At 53.9% G+C, this 22,353-nt stretch overlaps 1 protein-coding gene across 2 annotated transcripts in view; it reads left to right on the forward strand.

The window, feature by feature from the left end:
- The window catches only part of CACNA1A (calcium voltage-gated channel subunit alpha1 A), a 249,440-nt gene extending 231,640 nt beyond the window's left edge, over nucleotides 1-17,800 (forward strand). For both annotated transcript variants that reach the window (XM_065917635.1, XM_065917634.1), the window contains 9 exons: nucleotides 429-534; nucleotides 10,253-10,360; nucleotides 10,477-10,577; nucleotides 11,848-11,957; nucleotides 12,062-12,200; nucleotides 12,310-12,423; nucleotides 14,752-14,938; nucleotides 15,257-15,507; nucleotides 16,250-17,800. In XM_065917635.1, the coding sequence (XP_065773707.1) occupies nucleotides 429-534; nucleotides 10,253-10,360; nucleotides 10,477-10,577; nucleotides 11,848-11,957; nucleotides 12,062-12,200; nucleotides 12,310-12,423; nucleotides 14,752-14,938; nucleotides 15,257-15,507; nucleotides 16,250-16,966 (1,833 nt within the window). In that variant the 3' untranslated portion in view covers nucleotides 16,967-17,800. The remainder of the gene's footprint in view (nucleotides 1-428; nucleotides 535-10,252; nucleotides 10,361-10,476; nucleotides 10,578-11,847; nucleotides 11,958-12,061; nucleotides 12,201-12,309; nucleotides 12,424-14,751; nucleotides 14,939-15,256; nucleotides 15,508-16,249) is intronic.
- Nucleotides 17,801-22,353: the final 4,553 nt, after the last annotated feature.

Genomic DNA, 22,353 nt, shown 5'->3' on the forward strand with positions numbered 1-22,353 from the left:
GGCCGAGCCAGGGGGTGGGGGTGGGGAGCCGGCGGCCCTCCCAGCGGCTGTGGCCATGGACCCCTCTGCCTGGCTGCTGCATGCCTGCTGCGATCTGGCTTGCGCTCTTCTTCTTTGGGGTCAGAATGGAACGGAGCTGTCCAGAAGAACTCTGGGGCAGGGCAGGGATCCGGGCCAACCCTGGAAATGCCACTTCTAGGGTCCAGTAGGCGGGTGAGGAACGGGCAGCATAGGCGAGTCCCCAGTGCGCCCCCTATGGGTCACCAGGGGCAGTCAGGAAATGGAACACTGGTAACCTGAGGGGTGGGGGGCACCCTAGCCGCTGCCTTCAGAGTTCTTCCTGGGGCTCCCCGGGTAGGGTGGGTCTGGCTTACGGGATGGCGGAGAGGTCCCTGGGAATGATTGCCCTTGCCTTTGATTTTCTGCAGAGGCTCCTGCGGATGGATCTGCCCGTCGCTGATGACAACACCGTTCACTTCAACTCTACCCTCATGGCTCTGATCCGCACGGCCCTGGACATCAAAATCGCCAAGGGTAAGGGCACGAATGGGAACTGAGAGGTGGGGCAGAGTGGATGGAGCCAGGGCCTCAGAGGACTCAGGAAATTTACCTGCTTCAGCAAATATCCGTGTGCGGGACACCGCTCTAAGTCTGGAGGACGTAACTGACGCTTCCAGCAGGGGGGAGACCTCCCTAAGGAAGCTGTGAGGGAGTCACGTGGAATCCTGGGGAGAAAGCCCTGCAGGCAGAGGGACCAGCAGGTGCAGATCCCTTCCGCAACCCCACCCTGAGCTGTGTTGTGCTGACTTGCACTTTCCGCATGGGGGCGCCATGCTGTCTGGTGAGCAGAGGCAGGCTCAACTCCCTCTGGCCACAGTAGACAGGCCTGAGCTAGGAGAAGGTGAAAGGGTCACTCAGTCGTGTCCAGCTCTTTGCCACCCCATGGACTGTAGCCCACCAGACTCCTCTGTCCGTGGGATTCTCCAGGCAAGAAAACTGGATTTGATAGCCATGCCCTTCTCCGGGCGATCTTCCCCACCCAGGGATCCAACCTGGGCCGCCTGCATCGCAAGCAGATTCTTTACCGTCTGAGCCACCACGATAGACTGTGGGCTAGGAGGAGCCCTGAGATAAATCAGGGGAACACAGGATAGGGGCTTGGAAGGGGGGCATATGAAGTATTCACATTCTGGATATTTCCTGGGAGTCAAGACAACCAGATTGCTGATGGATGGATGTGGAGTGTAAGGAAAGAGTGCATAAAGGCCAACCCCAAGGGGTGGGGCCCCAGCAACTAAAGGACGAACCCAGCCCAGTTGCCTGAGAGAGAAGAGATGGGAGAAGCAGGTTTGGCACCAAGAGAGGGCAAAAGATTGAGTCGACAGTGACTCGTGGACATGGGGGCTAGAAGGGGCCCTCCAACTTACACTTCTGGCATCCCCCCCCACAAGGTTCTGAAGGAAATAAGATGGTGAGTCCTCCTGGCTGGGCTGGAGATGTAGTCAGGAGGCATCAAATGCTGACAGGTGTTAAACCAGGAGACTGGAGGAGCTCTCCAAGGGGGTGAGTGAACCAAGAGACCCCCAAAGACTGAGCCTAATGGGCCACCCCAGCATTAAAGGTGGCCGAGAAGGAGTGAAAAGGAGAGGCCAAGGAGGTGGGTGGAGAGCAGGACAACTCTGGCTCCTAAAAGGCATCTCCAGTGTTTAAGCACTTCCCAGGACCAAGACTGACCAAGACTGAGGACCAAGAGCCACCGATGGATTTTGTGCCAGGTCACTGCCAATCACTTTGACCAGGGCAGCTCTGAAGACTGAGGACCATGAATGATCAATGGATCTTGTGCCAGGTCACCACCCATCACTGACCAGGGCAGATCTGAAGACTGAGGACCATGAGCAATCAATGGATCTTGTGCCAGGTCACCACCCATCACTTTGACCAGGGCAGCTCTGAAGACTGAGGACCATGAGCGATCAATGGATCTTGTGCCAGGTCGCCACCCATCACTTTGACCAGGGCAGCTCTGAAGTAGACTGCCCAGAGTGGGTTTCAGAGGCCTAACAGCAGACTGGGTGTGACTTGGCAGCTCATGAGACAGCAGGGCAGGGACAGAGGCACATGGGTCACCAAAGAGAAGGAAGTTGGGAGAGTAGCTGGTGGAGGACTGGGTCCATTGTCCAGCAGAGGGGTGGAAATCTCAGTGGGGCTGAAGAGAGAGGTCAGGGCTCCACCCAACTGAAGCCCCTGAGAGGTCACCAGGAAGGAAGGCCGCACTTTAGACACATGTTCTTCCCAGGGCCTTGAGGAGAAGAGGGGGAGGAGGCACCAAGGTCGGAAGTTGCTCGGAAGGAAGACATTCAGGGAGGGAGACCAGCAGCCTCCAGTGAGACAGGGCCTGGTGGAGGTGGGGCGAGGGAGGGGGCCACGTTGCGGACAGACATGGTTAGAGCCAGGAAACATGCAGATCAAAGGAAAGAGAGCGGGAGGTGCCCCCACATCGAGTGAAAGAATCAGGAGTGAGGCTGAGACTCAGGGAATAGCATAAGTGGAGAAGGTGAAGGTCAGGGGTCAGGCCCCAGTCTGACACACCATGTTAATTTCTTTCTCATGCAGCAAGTGAGAGGAAGGCGGTTCAGACTTGCCGGGCATCTCAGCACACCCATCTAGTCTGGACCCGGGGCCTGTCTGTGTGTGCCGCTGCCTGCCCCAGACTGTGTGCTTATCAGCATGGTTGAAACTGAATTTGCCTGCAATGCAGGAGACCTGGGTTTGATCCCTGGGTCAGGAAGATTCCCTGGAGAAGGGAATCGCAAACCACTCCAGTATACCTTCCTGGAGAATTCCATGAACAGAGGACCTGGGCCGGCTACAGTCCATGGGATCGCAAAGAGTCAGACACGACCGAGCAACTAACTGGTTCACTGAGACAGAAACTGGTCCAAGTCCCCACACACGTGGTTGAAACTGGTCCAGGTCCCAACCCAGGGAGGTGAGGAAGCAGAAGCATGGGCAGCTGCTTTCTTTCTTTTTTTTTTTCAGCTGCTTTCTTATAAGCATGTTTTAAAGTGGACTCACCTTGCCCACCTACCTGCCCTGTCCTCAATTGTCAGCTTTGGCAGAAGACCTCACCTGCTCTGAGCCTCAGCCCATGTAATACATGAGCTAGCAATGCCATGTAATAAATGACCACAAATTTAACAGCTTAAAACACACCTATTTATTAGCATATAGGTATGTAGGTCGAAGTCCAGATAGACTCAACTGTGCTCTCCATCCACAGTCTCACAAGCCCAAAATCAAGGTGGCCAGGCTGGGCTCATCTTTGGAAGCTGTGGGGGAAAATTTACCTCAAGGCTTATTCAAGTGTTAGCAAAATTAAGATGCCTGTGGCTACAGGACAGTGGTCCCATTTCATTTCTGGCTTCTAGCCAGAGTTTATGCTTAACTCCTGGGGATGCATCTAATTCTTTATGTGCTCCAAGTCTCTCTGACTTCTCTGCTGCCAAGAAAATACTCTGAAAAAAAAAAAAAAAAAAAAAAGAAAATACTCTGCTTTTAGAGGGCTCATCTGATTAGGTCAGATCCACCTAGATCAGCTCTGAAGCTTGTAGTCAACTGACCTGGGACTTTAATTACATTTGCAAAGTCCTTTTATAGCAGTCCCTAGACCATCATTTGATTGAATAAGCAGAATCTTGCTGGGAGAGAAGGGTAAGCTTTAGAATTCTGCCTGCTACCATTCCCGCACCTGTAAAATGGGTCTTAACAGTGCACCCACTCTTGGTACATGCATGCTTGCAAAGTCACTTCAGTTGTGTCCGACTCTGCAACCCTATGGACTGTAACCTGCCAGGCTCCTCTGTCCATGGGATTCTCCAAGCAAGAATATTTGAGTGGGTTGCTGTTCTCTCCTCCAGGGGATCTTCCTTACCCAGGGATCGAACCTGCATCTGTTATGTCTCCTGCATGAGCAGGCAGGTTCTTTACCACTAGCACTATCTGGGAAGCCCCTACATAATACCTTTGTATCCCAGTTGCTGTTTTCCTCTGGACAACCTGTGTTCAGGGGTCCCCAGGATAGCCCAAACCGAAGGTTCAAAAAAAGAAAAAGGCAGGATTCAGTGATTTGATAAAACTCAGAACTGAGAATTGTTTTACTCACAGTTGTGGTTTATTACAGCAAAAGGATACAGATTAAAATCTGCAAAGGCAAAAGGCACCTGGACAGGGTCTGGACGAGACCAAGAGGGAGCTTCCACTCCCTCCCAATGGAGTCACATGCACAGTGCTTACATCTCCCAGCAATGATGTGTGCCAGCATGTATGAAGTATTGTCAACCACCCAAACCCACCTGAACTTTGAGTCTAGCATATTTATTGAGAATTAGTCATGTAAGCCTGGCTGACCTCAGTTGCTCAGCCTCTAGCCCCTCTAGAGGTCACACTGATACCACGTGGCTCAAGACCCCCACCATAAATCACATTGCTAGGATAAATTACCTGTGGATGGCGACTGCAGCCACGAAATTAAAAGATGCTTGCTCCTTGGAAGAAAAGCTATGATAAACATAGACAGTGTATTAAAAAGCAGAGATGTCACTTTGCCAACAAAGGTCTATCTAGTCAAAGCTATGGTTTTTCCAGTAGTCACATATGTATGTGAGAGTTGTACCATAAAGAAGGCTGAGTGCCAAAGAACTGATGTTTCGAATTGTGGAGCTGGAGAAGACTCTTGAGAGTCCCTTGGACTGCTAGGAGAGCAAACCAGTCAATCCTAAAGGAAATCAACCCTGAATATTCATTGGAAGGACGATGCTGAAGCTCCAATACTTTGGCCACCTGAAGAGCCAACTCATTGGAAAAGACTCTGATGCTTGGAAATATTGAGGTCAGGAGAAGAAGGGGGTGACAGAGGACGAGATGGTTAGATGGCATCACCAACTCAATGGACATGAGTTTGAGCAAACTCCGGGAGATAGGGAAAGACAGGAAAGCCTAGCGTGCTGCAGTTCATGGGGTCGCAAAGAGTTGGACACGGCCTAGCAACTGAACAACATTTCTGCAAAGTTTTGAAAGGGTGGGATTGCTGACAACATTAGAGTGTGTGCAGGGTCTCAAGTGGTGGTGGTGGTGGTTTAGACGCTAAGTCATGTCCAACTCTTGCGACTCCATGGACTATAGCCTGCCAGGCTCCTCTGTCCATGGGATTCTCCAGGCAGGAATACTGGAGTGTGTTGCCATTTCCTTCTCCAGGAGATCTTCCAAACCCAGGGATCAAACCCAGGTCTGCTGCATTGCAGGCAGATTCTTTACCAACTTAGCTGCAAGGGGAGCCCTTTCCTAATCTTGATGAATTTCTCCAGCCCCTTTAATCTTGCCTCAGGTGGTTTTCCTGGCTGAGGCTCCCTTGATTAGCAACTGTTGGGATCCACCCTTTGGAATTCAGGAAAGGTCGTGGAGGCTGGAGTCTTGCCTAGAAGACAAGGGGGAGGGAAAAGGCCTTCATGCCTGGGAGTTCGACAGGGCCCTGCTCACCATTAATCTGACCTGCCAGTGTTACTACCAGCTCACTGGGGGAGAGCCCCATTGAGCACATGCTGTGTGCCCAGCCCTGTCCTCAGCAAGTGGGATGTGCCAGGGGCGGACAGATGAACCTCCAGCCCTCATGGGGCTGTGGGGAGACAGGCAACAAGCAAATAGGCCACTATAAATAAGTAGAATATGTAACGTGTTCAAAGGCCAGAAGTGTTATGGAAAGGAAAGGAAGGGCAGAGTCGGGGGTTGGGGATCCTGGTCAGGGGTTTAAACTCTAAGTCAGGGGTTCTCAACCAGGCATGATCCTGCCTCCAGAGATCATTGGCAATGTCCGAAGACAGTTTTGGTTTTGTTTTTTTTTAGCCTGAAAAATGACGCTTTATTCACTCTTTACAACTTTTCATATTAAAGAGCATATGGCAGAAGTGGAAGCTTTTGATGAACTAATAGAAATTATTGTCAGTTCTAACAGACCAAATTAACACAGAAATGGCAGCAGGAGCTCCCGTCTTATTTTACCACCTCCTTCGCCCGTTGCCTTCAATACCGTACAGAGGAGAAATCTTCTTCCTACCTGGGTGCCAGCAGTCCACCCCAGGGAAGGCTGAGGACAGTTTTGGTTGTGGAAGCTGGAAGTGGGCTGGCCCTCATGGTACCTGGCATGCCAGGGAGGCTTTTTTTTTTTTAATGTTTTATTTTATTTACTTATTGGCCATGTGACATATAGGATCTTAGTTCCCCAGCCAGGGATTGAACCCAAGCCCCCTGCTTTGGGAGCATGGAGTCTTGACCACTGGACCACCAGGGGAGTCCTAAAAGAAGCTCTTGAATGTTGCCACGTGTATGGGACAGACCCTGCAACAGAGAAGGCTCACCAGAAGTGTGCAGAGTAATGTAGGGGAGGGGAAGACGCTGGGACACAACTGGTTTCTGGGGGACTGACGCCCAAATACAGGTAACTTCTGTCTTTGAAAGCGAAAGTGTCAATTGCTTAGTCATGTCCGACTCTTTCAAACCCCATGGACTGTAGCCTGTGAGGCTTCCCAGTCCATAGAATACTCCAGACAAGAATACTGGAGTGGGTTGCCACTTCCTTCTCCAGGGGATCTTCCCGACCCAGGGATGAAACCCAAGTCTCCTGCATTGCAGGAGGATTCTTTACCGTCTGAGCCACCAGGGAACCCCTGGGAGCCCCAGTATTAACAACTCTGTACCTGGAGGAGGAGTAAACCTGGGATTCAGGCTTGAGTGGATCCCATGACCCCAAGAGAGAGCCACCTGGAAATCCCTTAAGGATTTTCCCTTCATAGTAGGTCCCCTACATATGAATGAGTTCTGTTCCAAGAGCATTCATAAGTCCAGTATGTTCCTAAGTCCAAAAGACTAGCCTAGGTGCCAAATGAACATAATCGCCTACATAGTACTGTACTGTAATAGGTTTATAATACTTTTCACACAAATAATATATAAAAACAAACAGGAAAGAAAACATTTTCAATCTTACAGTATAGTACCTTGAAAAGTACAGAGTATAGCATAACAGCTGGAACACAGGGGCTGGAATTGAGTGAACAGGCAAGGAGAGTTACTGACCGGAGGAGGGAGATGAGGTGGGAGATGGTAGAACTGAAGGATCGTCAGCAGTAGGACACGGAGGGATGCTGCAATTTAACTCATGCCTGGCCTGACATTGATGGAACGCATGTTTGCATCTTTGAAAGTTCTCAACTTAAAGATTTTGAGGCAGGGTATCTACTGCATTTAAATGTGAACAACAAGGCCGAATGAGAGATTTCCCTGTGAAGCAGAAGGACTCTAAGGTGGTGATTCTCAGCCGGAGGCGTTGTGTCTGCCCGGGGACACCTGGCAATGTCTGGGGACAGGCTTGGTTGTCAGGACTAGGGTCAGGGGCTGCTACTGGTAACTAGAGGGTAGAGACCAAGGATGCATGAAGTCCTGCAATGCACAGAACTGCCCCACAACCAAGAATGACCCAGCCTCAAGTGTCTGACAACGCTGACAGCGTGAGAAACCTTGACCCTGCCTAAACCATTCGCCAAGAACAGGTATCCTAGCCAGCTCAGGCTTCCATAACAAAATACTGGAGACAGTACATAAACAACAGAAACTTACTTTCTCACAGTTCTAGAGACTGGACGTCCAAGATCAAGGTGTCGCCAGGTTAGGATTCTCCTGAGAGGCCTCTCAGCTTGCAAACGGCCATGTTCTTGCTGTGTCCTCAATGGCCTTTCCTCTGTGCATATGCACCCCTGCTGTCTGTCTCTCTTAGGGACCACCCTTATAACCTCACATAACTTTAGTCACTTCCTTGAAAGGCCTATCTCCAAATGCCATTACATTGGGCATTCGAGCTTCAGTGTGAATTCTGGGAGGACACAGTTCAGTCCATAACAATAAGTGGCTTCCTTTTCTCCACCCAAAACAGGAAATATGTAAGCTGTTGGGCAAAAGTGACTTTTCACAGGAATGTCACATTCTCTTCTTTCCCTTCCCATGTCTTTGAAAAGGAGCCAAAGAGGCCCCAGGCACCTCACTTAGCTACAGTGAATGGGAGATGTAACTGTTCATTCCAACTGCTTTCCTAGAGGAAAGAAAAACTGTTACAGGTTGGTGTCAAGGGTGTTGAAAGGCTATCTACAAAACAGATGATTATTTGAAGGGTCTCCCACAACCTGAGTCCAGGGCCACCCATCAACCCACCCCCACACAGCTTGGCCCCAGTGATCTCTGCACCTTTAGACCCTGCAGACACCAGAAGTGAAGTGGTGAGTTACAGAGTGGAGAAATAAAGCCGGAAAAAGGCATAGAAGAGGGGGGCTGTTTTAGGTTGGGCGGCAGCTAGAAGACCTCTTTGATAAAGGATTTGGGCAGGGACCTGAAGCGGATGAGGGAGGGAACCACACCGATACCAGCAGAAAGGACCATCCCGGCAGAGGAAACAGCCTATGCGAAGACCTTGAGGCAGGACAATGCTTGGCGTGGTTGCGGAGCATTGAGGAGGTTGGTGTGGCTGGAACAGAGTGAGCAAGGGAGAAGTAGAAGAGATGAGGGCAGATGGTTCAGGGTCTTGTGGACTTGGGGAGACCACCCTGGGTGAGCGGAGAGCCTTGAGCGCTCTGAGCGCGGGAGACACGTGGCTGATGCAGGTGTTCACGAGCGCCCTCTGGTGGCTGTGGGAGGGCTATGGGAGGTGGACCTTGGGCAGAGGCGACTGCCCTCAGGTGTTCACGAGCGCCCTCTGGTGGGTGTGGAAGGACTTGTGCAGAGGCCACTACACAGGTCCAGGCCGTTCAGCTCCCTGCTGCCTCCAAATCCTCACTGTGGAACAGGATCTGTGCTTGACTTGACAAAAGACCCTTCTGAAAGAATTTTTCTCAACCTGTCTCTGGAGTCACACAAGGGAAGATGAGTGAAGGCATGGAGTGCCTGGCAGATGTCTGTGCTTTGACCCACGTCTGCTGAGAAGGAGAAACTGCACAGGAGTCCTAGACAGTCCAAAGACAGTCCTAGGCTGGATCTGGAAAAGGGAGTGGGAGAAGGAGGGGCCATGAAGGCAGGCGGGCGACCAGGGGTGGACAGGGGGTGGAGGCAGAGGGGGTTCTTGGGGCTCCCTGGGTGGGGCAGCTATTCAGCCAGCAGGCCCCCGTGAGTGGTTGTTAAAACACTGCAATACTCAGCTGGCTGATAGCTGGCCCCTGCCCTTCCCCCAGATCTCCTGGACCTCCTCCCATAATCCAGCAACCACAGGGTGAATATCTGGCCCAGCAGAAAGCCCTCAGACCCTTTCTCTAGCATCAGTGTCCCTAACTGCTGATAAGTGTTAGGACAGCACCCCTGTGCCTCGTGTTGGGGGCTGTGAAACAAGAGTCGAAACAGGGTCCAGGCTGATGCATCAGTCAGGATGAAGGAGAATGTGCCACTACAACAAACAGCCCCAAGGTCTTGGGCCAACAAAGATTCACTTCCCACTTGCATGATGTGGGAACTTCTTCCAGGCTCAGCAGGGTCTGCTGTTCATTAGTCACTTAGGGACCAGGCCCGAGTGGGCAACCACTGTCTCCAGCGTTACCAGTTGCTGTGACAGAGGGAATGAGAACTCAGGAGGGTTCTGCACTGGCCATTAAATGCCCAAAGTGGCACCTCACTCTGCTCACACCTCATTGGCAAGAACTCATCTCATGGCCCCAGCCAATCCCAGGGAGGGCAGGAAGCGCTACACTCCCGTGCACTCAGGCATGGGGGACAAAGAATCATGATGGCTGGGGTAAGGGGCCAGGGGTCAGCTAGTTCCAAGGTCAGCATTCATAGGAGGGGGATTTGGTTGAGGGACAAACCTCCTCTATCGGGACTATTCCCTGAGGCTTACCCCAGGCTCCCTACAGCAGACGTAGTTCTAATGCTGCACATCAACTACTTTGATCTTCAGACAACTCATTGAGGCAGGTACTGTTGCCATCTTCCCCATTTCAAAGATGGGCAGACTGAAGCACAGCATCGTAGACTAACACCCATGTCACACAGTTGGTAAGTAGGAACCAGGTCAGTCCCTCTGGATGCTGGACTGTCTCCCACACAGTCTTTCAAAGGCCCCGGCCCTGCTGGGGACCAGGACCCCAGAGCCTGGGTCAGCAGGAACCTATGGCTTTGCAGCTTCCCCAGAGGCCAGCTGATGCCTCTCTGTTCCCACTCGCAGGCGGAGCTGACAAACAGCAAATGGATGCCGAGTTGCGGAAGGAGATGATGGCCATCTGGCCCAATCTGTCCCAGAAGACGCTGGACCTGCTGGTCACCCCCCACAAGTGTAAGGGCCAGGCCCAGCCTGGGACAGAGAGGGGGGAGGAAAGAGGAGGCCTCGGGACAGCGGGGCTGGTGCATACAGGGGCCCTCACCCATGGTGAGCTCATCCTGTGCCCCCAGCCACGGACCTGACGGTGGGGAAGATCTACGCGGCCATGATGATCATGGAGTATTACCGGCAGAGCAAGGCCAAGAAGCTGCAGGCCATGCGTGAGGAGCAGGTATGGCTCCAGCCCTGACTGCCACCGCTTCCGATGTCCATCACTCTGGGGCCACCCAGGCTGGGAGACAGTGTGTCCCTTGTCACCATGAGGACCAATCAGAACAGTGGAATGAGTCAGGCTCCAGGACAGGTCACTGAAGAAGGAGGGCAATGCCACGGAGACATAACCTGGAGTAACTCATTTGCTCCACCAATACTTACTGCGTGGGGACTTCCCTGGTGGTCCAGTGGCTAGGGTTCCATGCACCCAATGCAAGGGGCCCAGGTTTGTTCCCTGCTCAGGAAACTGGATCCCACGTACTGCAACTAAGACCCAGTGCAGCCAAATAAGTCAATAAGCAGAACGAATAAACTTTTTTTTTTTTTTAATTATTGGACACCTATGGTGTGCCAGGCACCTTTCTCAGCTCTGGGTATGCATCTGTGAGCAAAACAGACCAGAATCCCTGCAGGGCAGACTTTCCAGTTGGCAGAAGGCTAGCAATGATAGATTATGAAATTATATAGCACTGCAGAAAAAAGTGTCATGAGAAAAAATGGGGGGTGGGCAAGGGAATGTGATTTGAAAGGGGTAGTTTAGGAGGCATTGCTTAGGAAGTGACATCAGAGGAAAGACTTCAAGGAAGAGGAGAGAGAGCCAAGCAGATACCTAGGGGCAGAGTGTTTGAGGCAGAGGGAATGGCCAGTGCAAAGGCCCTGAGGCAGGACCTTGAGTTTGAGAAACAGCAGGGAAGTCAATATGGCAGAACAGAGTGTGCAAGAGGGGCAGGGGAAGGAGACGAGAGTGGGGAGGTGACAGGACAGATTATTCAGGATTTGTGGGCCTTTGACTTTTGCTCAGCGTGAAGTGGGAGCCACAAGGGTTCCTCAGGAGAGGTGGGAAGCCATCTCTTGCAGGTGTTCACTGGTGCTCTCTGGTGGCCATGGAGGGTAAGGGCTGGAGCTGGGAACCTGGGAGGAGGCAGTGGTCCTGGCCAAAACATGAAAACCAGGATGGGGGTCATGGAGCGGTGAGAAGTGACCTGGTTATGGATGGACTTGGAAGAGTCTAGAGGACTCACTGATGGATCAGATTTGAATGTATGTGTGTGTCTTAAGGTGGGGATGGGTTTCAAGAATGGCTTCTAGGATTTCACCCCAGGGGTGGGCTAAGCATACCCTCCAGAGCCTCCCCACTGCAGTCTTGAAACCAAAGCCTCAGCCTGGGGCACCCTCTTCCTTCTGTCCCCGGCCACCTTATGTACACATGCTGCTGTCTTTCTCCCCAGAACCGGACACCTCTCATGTTCCAGCGCATGGAGCCCCCATCTCCAACACAGGAGGGGGGGCCTGGCCAGAACGCCCTCCCCTCCACCCAGCTGGACCCAGGAGGAGGCTTGTGAGTGTCCCTCTTGGCCAGAAGGCAGGGGACGGGGTGCTGGGTACCAGGTGCAGAGGCCACCAGAGTACCCACCGTGGCCCTGGTCCCTGTGCCCCACACAGGGTGGCTCACGAAAGTGGCATGAAAGAGAGCCCGTCCTGGGTGACCCAGCGGGCCCAGGAGATGTTCCAGAAGACGGGCACGTGGAGCCCAGAGCGGGGCCCCCCCACCGATGTGCCCAACAGCCAGCCCAACTCTCAGGTACCTCCACGGCCCCACCGCCCCCTTGGCTCCCCGGCCAACCCTCCACCCCGGGGTCCCCCGGCCGGGCAGCCCCAGGGCTCACCCGGCCTTGCCATCTGCCCCGCAGTCTGTGGAGATGCGAGAGATGGGCAGAGACGGCTACTCCGACAGTGAGCACTACCTCCCCATGGAAGGCCAGGCCCGGGCCGCCTCCATGCCCCGCCTGCCCGCCGAGAACCAGGTGAGAGCTTTCACCCACCACCCTGGGGACTGGACTTGGCCGCTGGAGTTCCGGCTTCCCTGTGCAGCCCAGGGACCCAGGGCTGGGTGGGACTCCTGCACCCCCGGCTGCAGCAGGCAGGGTCCACACCTCTGGAACCCCCAGAGGCCCCGATCCTCTTAGTTTCTCCCTGACGGAGGACTGGGAGAGGACGAGGTTCCTCTGGGGCAGGGCACCGTGGCCACCGCCACGTGGTTTGTCTCTGCTCCGTTTGGGGATGCTGAGGCTGGAGGATGTGGAGGACACATATCGGGGATGTGGAGGGAGGATGGGAGTGGATGTGTCAGGGCCCGGTGAGAGATGCAATGAAGAATATACATGCACGCACGCACGCATGCGCACACAGGCGCATGCACACAGGGATGGGTGTTCTCATACATCGTACATGCTCTGGGGAACTTGGCAGGTCCCGGGACCTGGTAGCATGTCTGGGGTGGGGCCTGGGAGTCGTCCCTCTGTCTGGTCTCTGTGAGAGCCGCTGGGGAGAAGCAGGTGTGTGTGCCTGACGCGTGTCTGTGTGTGGCTGCTTTACCCAGCTGCAGGGCTTGGTTTTGGGGGGGAGCGGGATCCCACTGCCCCCGGCCCACCAGGACAGAGGGGCCAGAAGCATGGCTGGGCTGCCCACCCAACCTGAGAGGCAGGGCGGCATGTCTAACTGTGGCAGGCTGCCCGTGTGCTGTGCCGTGGCATTTGCACGGGGAGCGGCGGGGCTGTGCTGTGCCTGGCCGGGGCCAGGGTCGCCCAGGGGCGTGGCCTCGGGCTGCTGGGAACTCGGGTGGGAGGCACCCAGCCTGCATGTGACTGTCCAGTCCCATCCCGAGGGGGCCCCCCAAAGCCCCACCAGGACTGAGCTTCTGGGCCCCAGGAAAAGGGGGGCACCACCAGCTGACGGCCACCCCACCCCACCCCCAAAGCTTTGAGTGTCAGCGGAGCCAGGGCTGGGGCGCATTGCATGAGGCAGAGTCCAGGGCCAGGCGCCTGCGGCCACGTCGCCCCATTTGTCGTCTCGTGCCTTTGCCACCTGTGTGCTCCGTCCCCAGGGGAGGAAGACCAGCCGGGCCTGGGGTCGCCCTCGCACCGGGCCGCTAACCTCTCTCTGCCTCCCCCTCCCCTTCCCACCTCAGGTTCTTCTCTCTCCCCCCTGGCATTCTCCTCCATCTCCCACACACCTCCCCCTCTCCCTCTCGGCTTTTATATTTATTTCCTTCTTTCTGTTTTTTCTGTGTGCACCATCCCGTGGGGCTGTGACAGAGGAGAAGGGGCCGGCCACGTGGGAATAACCTCAGTGTATGTACCGCGCCCGCCCGCCGCCCAGCTGGGCTCCGGCCCCCTCTTCCCGCCCACCCCCCCTCGTGGGAGTCCTGTCATCTCTCCGGGTCCTCGGACCCCACCCTTTCTTTGCAGACCGCACCCCCTGCCCCCCACCCCGTGGAGCCCCATCCTCATGTGTTGTGTTCTCTGTGTGGCCCACGTGTGCCCTGGAGGGGTGATCCCGCCCTGCCCCCCCCTGCCTCCCACCCTCTCTTCAGAGCCCCCCAAGCCTGGTGGGCGGGTGTCCATCGTTCCAAGAAGCCTGACCTGCAGCCCTGCCTGGCTCACTCTTTCTTGGGGGCCCTTTCCCGTGACACCACCCATGAACCTCAGGTCCCACAGCCCCGTGTCTCTTAAAAGTCCAGTCCCAGGCAGTGCCACTGGGCCAGGCCCTGGGCAAGTCTGCTCTGTCTTCCTTCTCTCCTCCCCCAGCCGCAGGGAACCCAGTTCCACCCAAGGGTGCAGCAAACACACAGGCCCCCAGGCTGCAGGCCAAGGACGCGGAGAGCAGGTCCCCCCGGGGGGTCTCAAATGCCAGGCCAGCCCCTCAGAGGCTTCCCATAGAAGCTGGACTCAGGTGGGCAGGAAAGTCCGGTCCCAGTTGGCCAAGGAGGACTGTGTGCTGGGTGCCTGGCCCTGGGCCGATAGGCCTGACAGCAAGGAGGGGCTGAGGCTCCTCACCCGCTTTGGAGGGCAGGCCCTGCTGCCCAGGGCCCAGGGCTCCCAGGTTTGTACTCCGGATGGAGAAGCTATGCCCTTCAGCCGGCCTGCCTGTCCCAGCAGGAGGTGGAGAGGACGGGCCTCCTGGCCGAAGCCAGGAGGAGCTGGGGAGGGGAGAGAGGAGTCCTGGAGGCTCCCCCCACCAGACCCCACCCCCGGACGGTCACAGCCCCATCACTGATGGCGGATGGGGCAGACCGGGACTGCCGCATCCCAGCCACTGACCCCGGCCCGCCGGCCTGTTCCCCCCCACCCCAGACCATCTCAGACACCAGCCCCATGAAGCGCTCGGCCTCCGTGCTGGGCCCCAAGGCCCGGCGCCTGGATGACTACTCCCTGGAGAGGGTGCCGCCCGAGGAGAACCAGCGGCACCACCAGAGGCGCAGAGACCGCGGCCACCGCACCTCCGAGCGCTCCTTGGGCCGCTACACTGACGTGGACACAGGTGGGCTGCCCCGCAGGGCCCAGGGACGGGAGGCTGCATAAGGGGGCAGAGCAGGGGAGGTAGGGGGAGAAGGCGGAGCAGGGGAAGACTGAATAAGAAAAGACAGAAAGGCCTGGACAGGACCACGGGGGACCGAGATGTGCCAGCTGCTGCTCACAAGCTGGTGGCCAGCTCCCCCACACACACCTGCCAGGCCATCCCGGGTCCAAGGGAAGGTGCCCACAGGGCCCGCAGTCCCGCTTGGAAGCCGCCTGCGTGCACGTTCCACGCCACCCTCTCCTCACAGCCTCTGTCTTGTCTGACCCCATGCGGCCCCAGGCTTGGGGACAGACCTGAGCATGACCACCCAGTCTGGGGACCTGCCATCAAAGGAAAGAGACCAGGAGCGGGGCCGGCCCAAGGACCGGAAGCATCGGCAACACCATCACCACCATCACCACCATCACCCCCCGCCCCCCGACAAGGAGCGCTACGCCCAGGAGCGGCCTGACCATGGCCGGACCCGGGCCCGAGACCAGCGCTGGTCCCGCTCACCCAGTGAGGGCCGAGAGCACATGGCCCACCGGCAGGTGGGTGTGGCAGGAGGCGCTGTGGACCGGACCGGGAGGGGATGGGGGGGCCACAGCCCCACAGCCCCTCTGGGCGGGGTTCCCGACTCCCACTGTGATCTCTGACCTGCCCACCACGGGGCTCCCGAAGCCAGGGGGTTGGGCTCGGGCAGGGGTGGACACTGGCCCCTGCCCCTCTGGCTCCCCACTCTGCACCCCAGCCCCCCTGCCCGCCTGCCCCCCCGCTCCCCGCCGCCCGCAGCTGCTTCCTCTTTGGTTGTGGATCACGTTTGAGTTTCGGGCCAGCAGTGGTCTTTACGACTCAGGCCCACCCTGGCTACCTTCTGCCTTTTGCTTTCCTTTAACCCGGCTTCCGTTTTTTGTTTCAATTATGATTTCTGTCCTCTGGACGCCTGTGAGTAACTTTTGAAACTTCTGCTATTTTTAAACCCCGAAACTTACAAAACTCCATTTCTCATTTCTCTTTTCACTTTGTTGTGTTGGTTTTCGACTTCCCCCACCCTCCTTGTCTCTCTCACTCCTCCTCCTTCCCCCGTCCTCCCCCTCCTCCCACCTGTGGCTGTTGCTTTTTTCCTTTTTTTCCATTTGAACGTCCTGTGTGTCCCTCCCACCCTCCTCCTCCCGGTCCTCCGGATTTTCCTTCGCTCCCCACCCTCCCGTCCTCTGTGTCTCCTCCCGTCTCCTTCTGGTTGATTTTGTTGTATCTTTTTTTTTGATTTCCTTTGTTTCAATTTTCGTGTAGGGCAGTAGTTCCGTAAGTGGAAGCCCAGCCCCCTCAACATCTGGTACCAGCACTCCGCGGCGGGGACGCCGCCAGCTCCCCCAGACCCCCTCCACTCCCCGGCCGCACGTGTCCTATTCCCCGGTGATCCGTAAGGCCGGCGGCTCGGGTCCCCAGCAGCAGCAGCAGCAGCCCGCGGCGCGGCCGGGCCGAACGGCCCCCAGCGGCCCGCGGAGGTACCCGGGCCCCGTGGCCGAGCCCCTGGCCGGGGAGCGGCCGCCCACGGGAAGCCACGGCAGCAGCCGCTCGCCCGCGATGGAGCGGCGGGTCCCGGGCCCGCCCCGGAGCGAGTCCCCCCGGGCGCCGTGTCGCCACGGCGGGGCGCGATGGCCGGCGTCCGGCGCGCACGCGGCCGAGGGCCCCCCGGGCCCCCGGCACCACCACGGTTACTACCGGGGCTCCGACTACGACGAGCCCGACGGCCCGGGCGGCGGCGGCGGCGGGGAGGAGGAGGAGCCCCGGGCCGCCGCCTACGACGCGCCGCCCCCCGCGCGCCACGCGTGCTCGCCCAGGACTCCCCGGGCCGCGGGCCCGGCGTGCGCCTCGCCTTCCAGGCACGGCCGGCGACTCCCGAACGGCTACTACCCGGCCCACGGACTGGCCAGGCCCCGCGGGCCGGGCTCCCGGAAAGGCCTGCACGAAGCCTACAGCGAGACCGACGACGATGACTGGTGCTAAGCCCGGGCGAGGTGGCGCCCGCCCGGCCCCCCCACGCACCCCACGCGCACGCCCCCCTCGGGGAGGAGCCGCACCGGCCGCGGGGCCACCTCGCTGCCACCTGCCCAGCACACGGGGGCGGGGAGGCCCGGGAGGGCCCAGGAGAGGACCAGCCGGACGACCCCGGACTCTGGAGGGAGTCCCCAGGGCCGGGACACACCAGGGTGTCCCGGAAAGACCCTCCCGGGCAGCGACGGCGCCGCCCACCCAGCCCCGATCCCCCACGACGACGGCGGGGTCCCTCGGGGGCAGACAAACCACACAGCCAAGGGATTCGAATTAACTCAGCCATTTTTGGAGAACCTTGGGGAAAATGGAAATTTCAAAAAAAAAAAAAAAAAAAACATTTTTAAAAGAAAAACGGGGAGAAAAAAAATTGCTTCTATTGATGAGTTTTATCATCTCAATTGAAATCTTTCCTTTCCCTGGTGAACGCGTGCTGGTGGCCCGTGTGTGTGGCTAGAAGCCGGAAGCCAAGAGGAAACCCAGCGTCCCACACAGACCTCCACCAGACACACTCATACCCCACACACGTTCTCAGACACACACAGGAGTGCTTGCTGGTTATACCAAACCCTACTATTACTGCCTGCAGAAATCAATTTAAAAAAAAAATAAACAATTTTAAAAAGGACAAAAAAATTAATGATTGAGAAAAGAAGCATTTTTTTCTGACATTTGGTCCTGCTTGAAATAACAAAAGAAAAAAGAAAAAAAACACCACCACCGATTTCCTTTGCTTCTTTTTTCCTTTTTCCTACCTTGTTTGAAAACTGTGGGCTTGGGACTGTGAATTATTGCATGACATTCAAAAAGAAAAAAAAAATAAAAAAAGTTGAATCAAAGGGCTTCTGTATTGGAGTGGTCTTTATAGCTTCTGCAAAGTACTCCCCAGGTCTCTTTGTGGGGACCTTGGTAGGAGGCACTTGGAAAGTGGTTAAGGATGAGAAAGCGGCAGCTCTTCAGCCAGGACTCTTTGCAGTAAAGTTAAAGCCAGAGACACTGGCTGGGTCTTTACCTGGTCGTCCTGGATGGGGGACAGCAGGGCAGTAGAGCCCCACCACCACCACCCCATGCCTCCACCCTCAGACCACCCCCACCCCACCTCCCCACGGCTCCACAGTCTGCTGGATAGTATTCCTGCATGATCCGGCCAGTGAGACCCCAAGGAAAATGTGTGAGGCCTCAAATGTTAGCAAAATTCCTATTGGAAACACCCTGCAGGAGGTACCTGGAAGCTTAGCTCGGGACCCCCAAGTCCAGTGGGAGGTGAGCCCCACCCGAGGCCTCTGACACTCCCACCTCACTCACCGGCACCCAAGAAACTGCTTCTGACGGGCTCCACCCCAAGCTGTATCCCATTTCATAGAGTTTACTGAGATGCCCCTGAATTACCGCAGCCATTGGAGAGTCCTAGAACTTAGAGTTCAAGGTTCAGAGCAGCCTGTAGGTAGCAGAAGAGGGTCATGGTGAGTTCAAGGTGAGGGCAGCATATCAGAGGTGGGGGTGGGGTTCTTAAGAAGGGACTGATAGCCTGTCCTCCCTCCACCCTCAGCCCCATCCAGTAGGTCTGTCCTTCAGCCCACAGTGCACCTGCTGGCAGCCTCCCACTTCAGGCTTCTAGAAATTGGCTGCATGATGGAGGTGGTAGAGGACCTTCCATCCCCAGGATCTTACCTCCCTGCCTATTCTGTGAATGCTTCTGTGAATATGGTCGACAGTCAAAAAACCATTGTTAATAAGATCAGGAGGTCAGAGAGCTGTGTTGATTTAGGTGAGCAAAAGGCCAGTTATATCCATTGTGCAGGGGCTTCCCAGGTAGTTGAGTGGTAAAGAATCCACCTGGCAAGGCAGGAGATGCAGGTTCAATCCCTGGGTCAGGAATATCCCCTGGAGGAGGAAATGGCAACCCACACCAGTATTCTTGCCTAGAAAATCACATAGACAGAGGAGTCTGGTGGGCTATAGTCCATGGGGTCGCTAAAGAGTCGGAAACGACGTAGTGACTAAGCACACACACATCTCTTGTTCAGGTTGACATGAAAGGCTTTTGGTCTGAAGATGCAACTCCTGGTTCTCCCAAGAAAGGGCTTCAGAGAATCACGTAGAATGTGCAGAGAAGGAGTGGTAGATGGTCTTCAAGGAACAATGGGGTACCAGATGAAGGGGAATCAGAGGCCAATAAGGGGGACACTAAGCAAAGACATCTACCACACCCCAACTTTGGAGTCAGTCATTTGACCCTGAGGGGCTTAGTTCAGCTCCAGCCTCACTGACTGTGTGACCTAAGGAAAATGATTTAACCTGTCTGTACCTCTATTTTCCCATCTGTAAAAGGGAAACAGTAATAGAGCTGTTCATGATGGTTAAATGCATTATTCTACATCAGTCCAGCAAACTTTCTCTTAAAGGATCTAAGAGTAAATATTTTCAGCTTTGTAGCCCAGATGGTCTCTCTCTCAACTCTTCAGCCCTGTCATTGCACCAGGAAAGCAGCCTTATGTAAAGGTGTTGTGTGCCTATGTTCGAATAAAACTTTATTTATAAAAACAGGTAGAGGGCTGGATTGGACCACTCTTCTACATCCACAGTTTTCAAACATTTTGGTCTCAGTACCCCTTTCCATTCTTTAAAAAATATGCTTGAGGGAACTAATAAAAATAATTGGGAAAAATAAATAAATAAATATAAATATACATCTGTTTATATGGGTTATAGCTACTGATATTTACCATTTGTAAATTAAAACAAAAAATTAATAAAACTGCTAATTTTAAAAACTTTTTTTGTTAGTTTTTAAATCACAATCCATCGACTCATGGTAACAAATAACACTTTTAATGAAAAATAACCACCTTTTCCAAAACAAAAATATTCCAAAAAAAGAGAGGGACATTGTTTTCCAATGTTGCATCTCTTCCATGTCCAGTGAACAGAAGACAGCTGGATTCTCACATCTGGTTCTGCATCCCACCTGTTGCAACAGCGAATCTCCCCTGGAAACTCCACCATACACATGTGAGAGAATAAACGTGACAGAGGCAAAGGGCATCTTAACGTTAATATTAAAAATAGTTCTAAGAAAACATATTTTTAAACAGTTGAGGGACTTCCCCGATGGTCCAGTGGTTAAGATGCTCTACTTCCAATTCAGGGGGGTTGGCTTCTATCCCTGGTCAAGGAACTAAGATCCCACAGGCTAAAAATAATATTTTGAAATAGTATCAAATATTTATTTAAAAAAATAAAACAGTTCAGTCTGAAGGACCCCCCTGGAAGGGTCTCAGCGGCCCCCAAGTTTCTACACCCCTTTGAGAACTGCTGTTCTCAGAACAAAGGGTACCTGGCCCCTAGTAAGTGATTTTTCACTAAGGCCGTTATTACCACAGCATCAAAACTGAGAGTTCCAAAAGGACTTGCTCCAGACCCCAAGCCTTCAGGTTACCTCGGGTAGAGGAGGCTAAAGGACTACTGATGGCAGGGTGGGCTGAGCGCCCTCTGTAATAATAGCACCGAAGAAGAGAACAGGGGAATGAGAAACTAAAGGGGCTTTTTATTGTTATTATTATTAAGTACAGTTGATACCACTCTAATGGCAGAAAGCAAAGAGGAAGTGAAGAACCTCTTGATGAGGGTGAAGGAGGAGAGTGAAAGAGCCGGCTTAAAACTCAATATTAAAAATACTAAGTCTATTTTAGTAAAATACTAAAATCCGGTCTCATTACTTCATGGCAAATAGAGAGGGAAAAGGTGGAAGTAATGACAGATTTCCTCTTCTCGGGCTCTAACATCACTGTGGATGGTGACTGTAGCCATGAAATCAGAAGATGTTTGCTTCTTAACAGGAAAGCTATGACAAACCTAGACAGTGTGCTGAAATGCAGAGACATTACTCTGCCAACAAAGGTCTATATAGTCAAGGCTATGGTCTTCCCACTGCTCATGTATGTGAGAACTGAACCATAAAAACCATTTATGGTTGTGAGAACTGAACCATAAAAAAGGCAGAGCCCCAAAGAATTGATGCCTTCAAACTATGATCCTGGAGAAGACTCCTGAGAGTCCCTCAGACAGCAAGGAGATCAAACCAGTCAAACTTAAGGGAAATCAACCCTGAATACTCATTGGAAGGACTGATGCTTAAGTTGAAACTCCAGTATTTTGGTCATCTGATGACAACAGTTGATTCATTGGAAAAGTCCCTGATGCTGGGAAAGATTGAAGGCAGGAAGAGAAGAGGGCATCAGAGGATGAGGATGAGATGGCTGGATGGCATCACCAATGCAATGGACATGAACTTGGGCAAACTTCAGGAGACGGTAAGGGACAGAGAGTCCTGGTGTGCTGCCGTCCATGGGGTGGCAAAGAGTTAGACATGAGTGGACGATTGAACAACAACAACATATTGATTTCCAATGTTGTATTAGTTTCAAGTGTACCGCAAAGTGAATCAGGCATGTATATACACTCAGGAGAGCTGCTTTTTGTTTTTGGGTTTTTTGGCCATGCCGTACAGCATGCAGGGTCCTAGTTCCCTGACCAGAAATTGAATCAACCTAGAGATTGCCACTCCAGTGTTCTTGTCTGGAGAATCCCAGCGATGGGGGAGCCTGGTGGGCTGCCGTCTATGGGGTCGCACAGAGTGGGACACGACTGAAGCGACTTAGCAGCAGCAGCAGCAGAGATTGTCATCCTGAGTGAAGTAAGTCAAAGAAAAATACATGATATTGCTTACATGCGGAATCTTTAAAAAAAAAAGAAAAAGAGTGCAAATGAATCTATTTACAAAACATAAATTGAGTCACAAATGCACAAAACAAATTTATTAGATTTCCTCAGTAGTCCAGTGGTTAAGATTCTGCACTTCCACTGCAGGGGACATGGATTCAGTCCCTGGTCAGGGAACTAAGAACCTGCATGCCACCCAGCATGGCCAGAAAACAAAGAAAAGAAAACAAACTTTGGGTTTATAAAGGGAAAGAGGGAAAGAGGGAGAGGGGTAAACTTTGAGATTGGGTTGACATATACAGTACTATCTAGTTTACAATAGATAACTAATAAAAATCTATAGCGTAGCACAGGAAACTCTGTAACGACCTATATGGGAATAGCAGTTAGAGAAGAGTGGGTATATGTATAACTGATTCACCTAGCTGTATACAGCAGAAATGAACACAACATTGTAAATACTCCAAAAAATTAATTTTAAAAAGTAGAGGCTGAATCTCCCAGGTTACTCATTGGTAAAAAATCTACCTGCCAAAGCTGGAGACACTGTTTCAATCCCTGGTCTGGGAAGATCCCACATGCCAAGGAGCAACTAAGCCCGTGAGCTGCAACTACGGAGC

This window comes from Muntiacus reevesi, chromosome 1 (assembly GCF_963930625.1).
Source record: "Muntiacus reevesi chromosome 1, mMunRee1.1, whole genome shotgun sequence".
Classification (NCBI taxonomy): domain Eukaryota; kingdom Metazoa; phylum Chordata; class Mammalia; order Artiodactyla; family Cervidae; genus Muntiacus; species Muntiacus reevesi.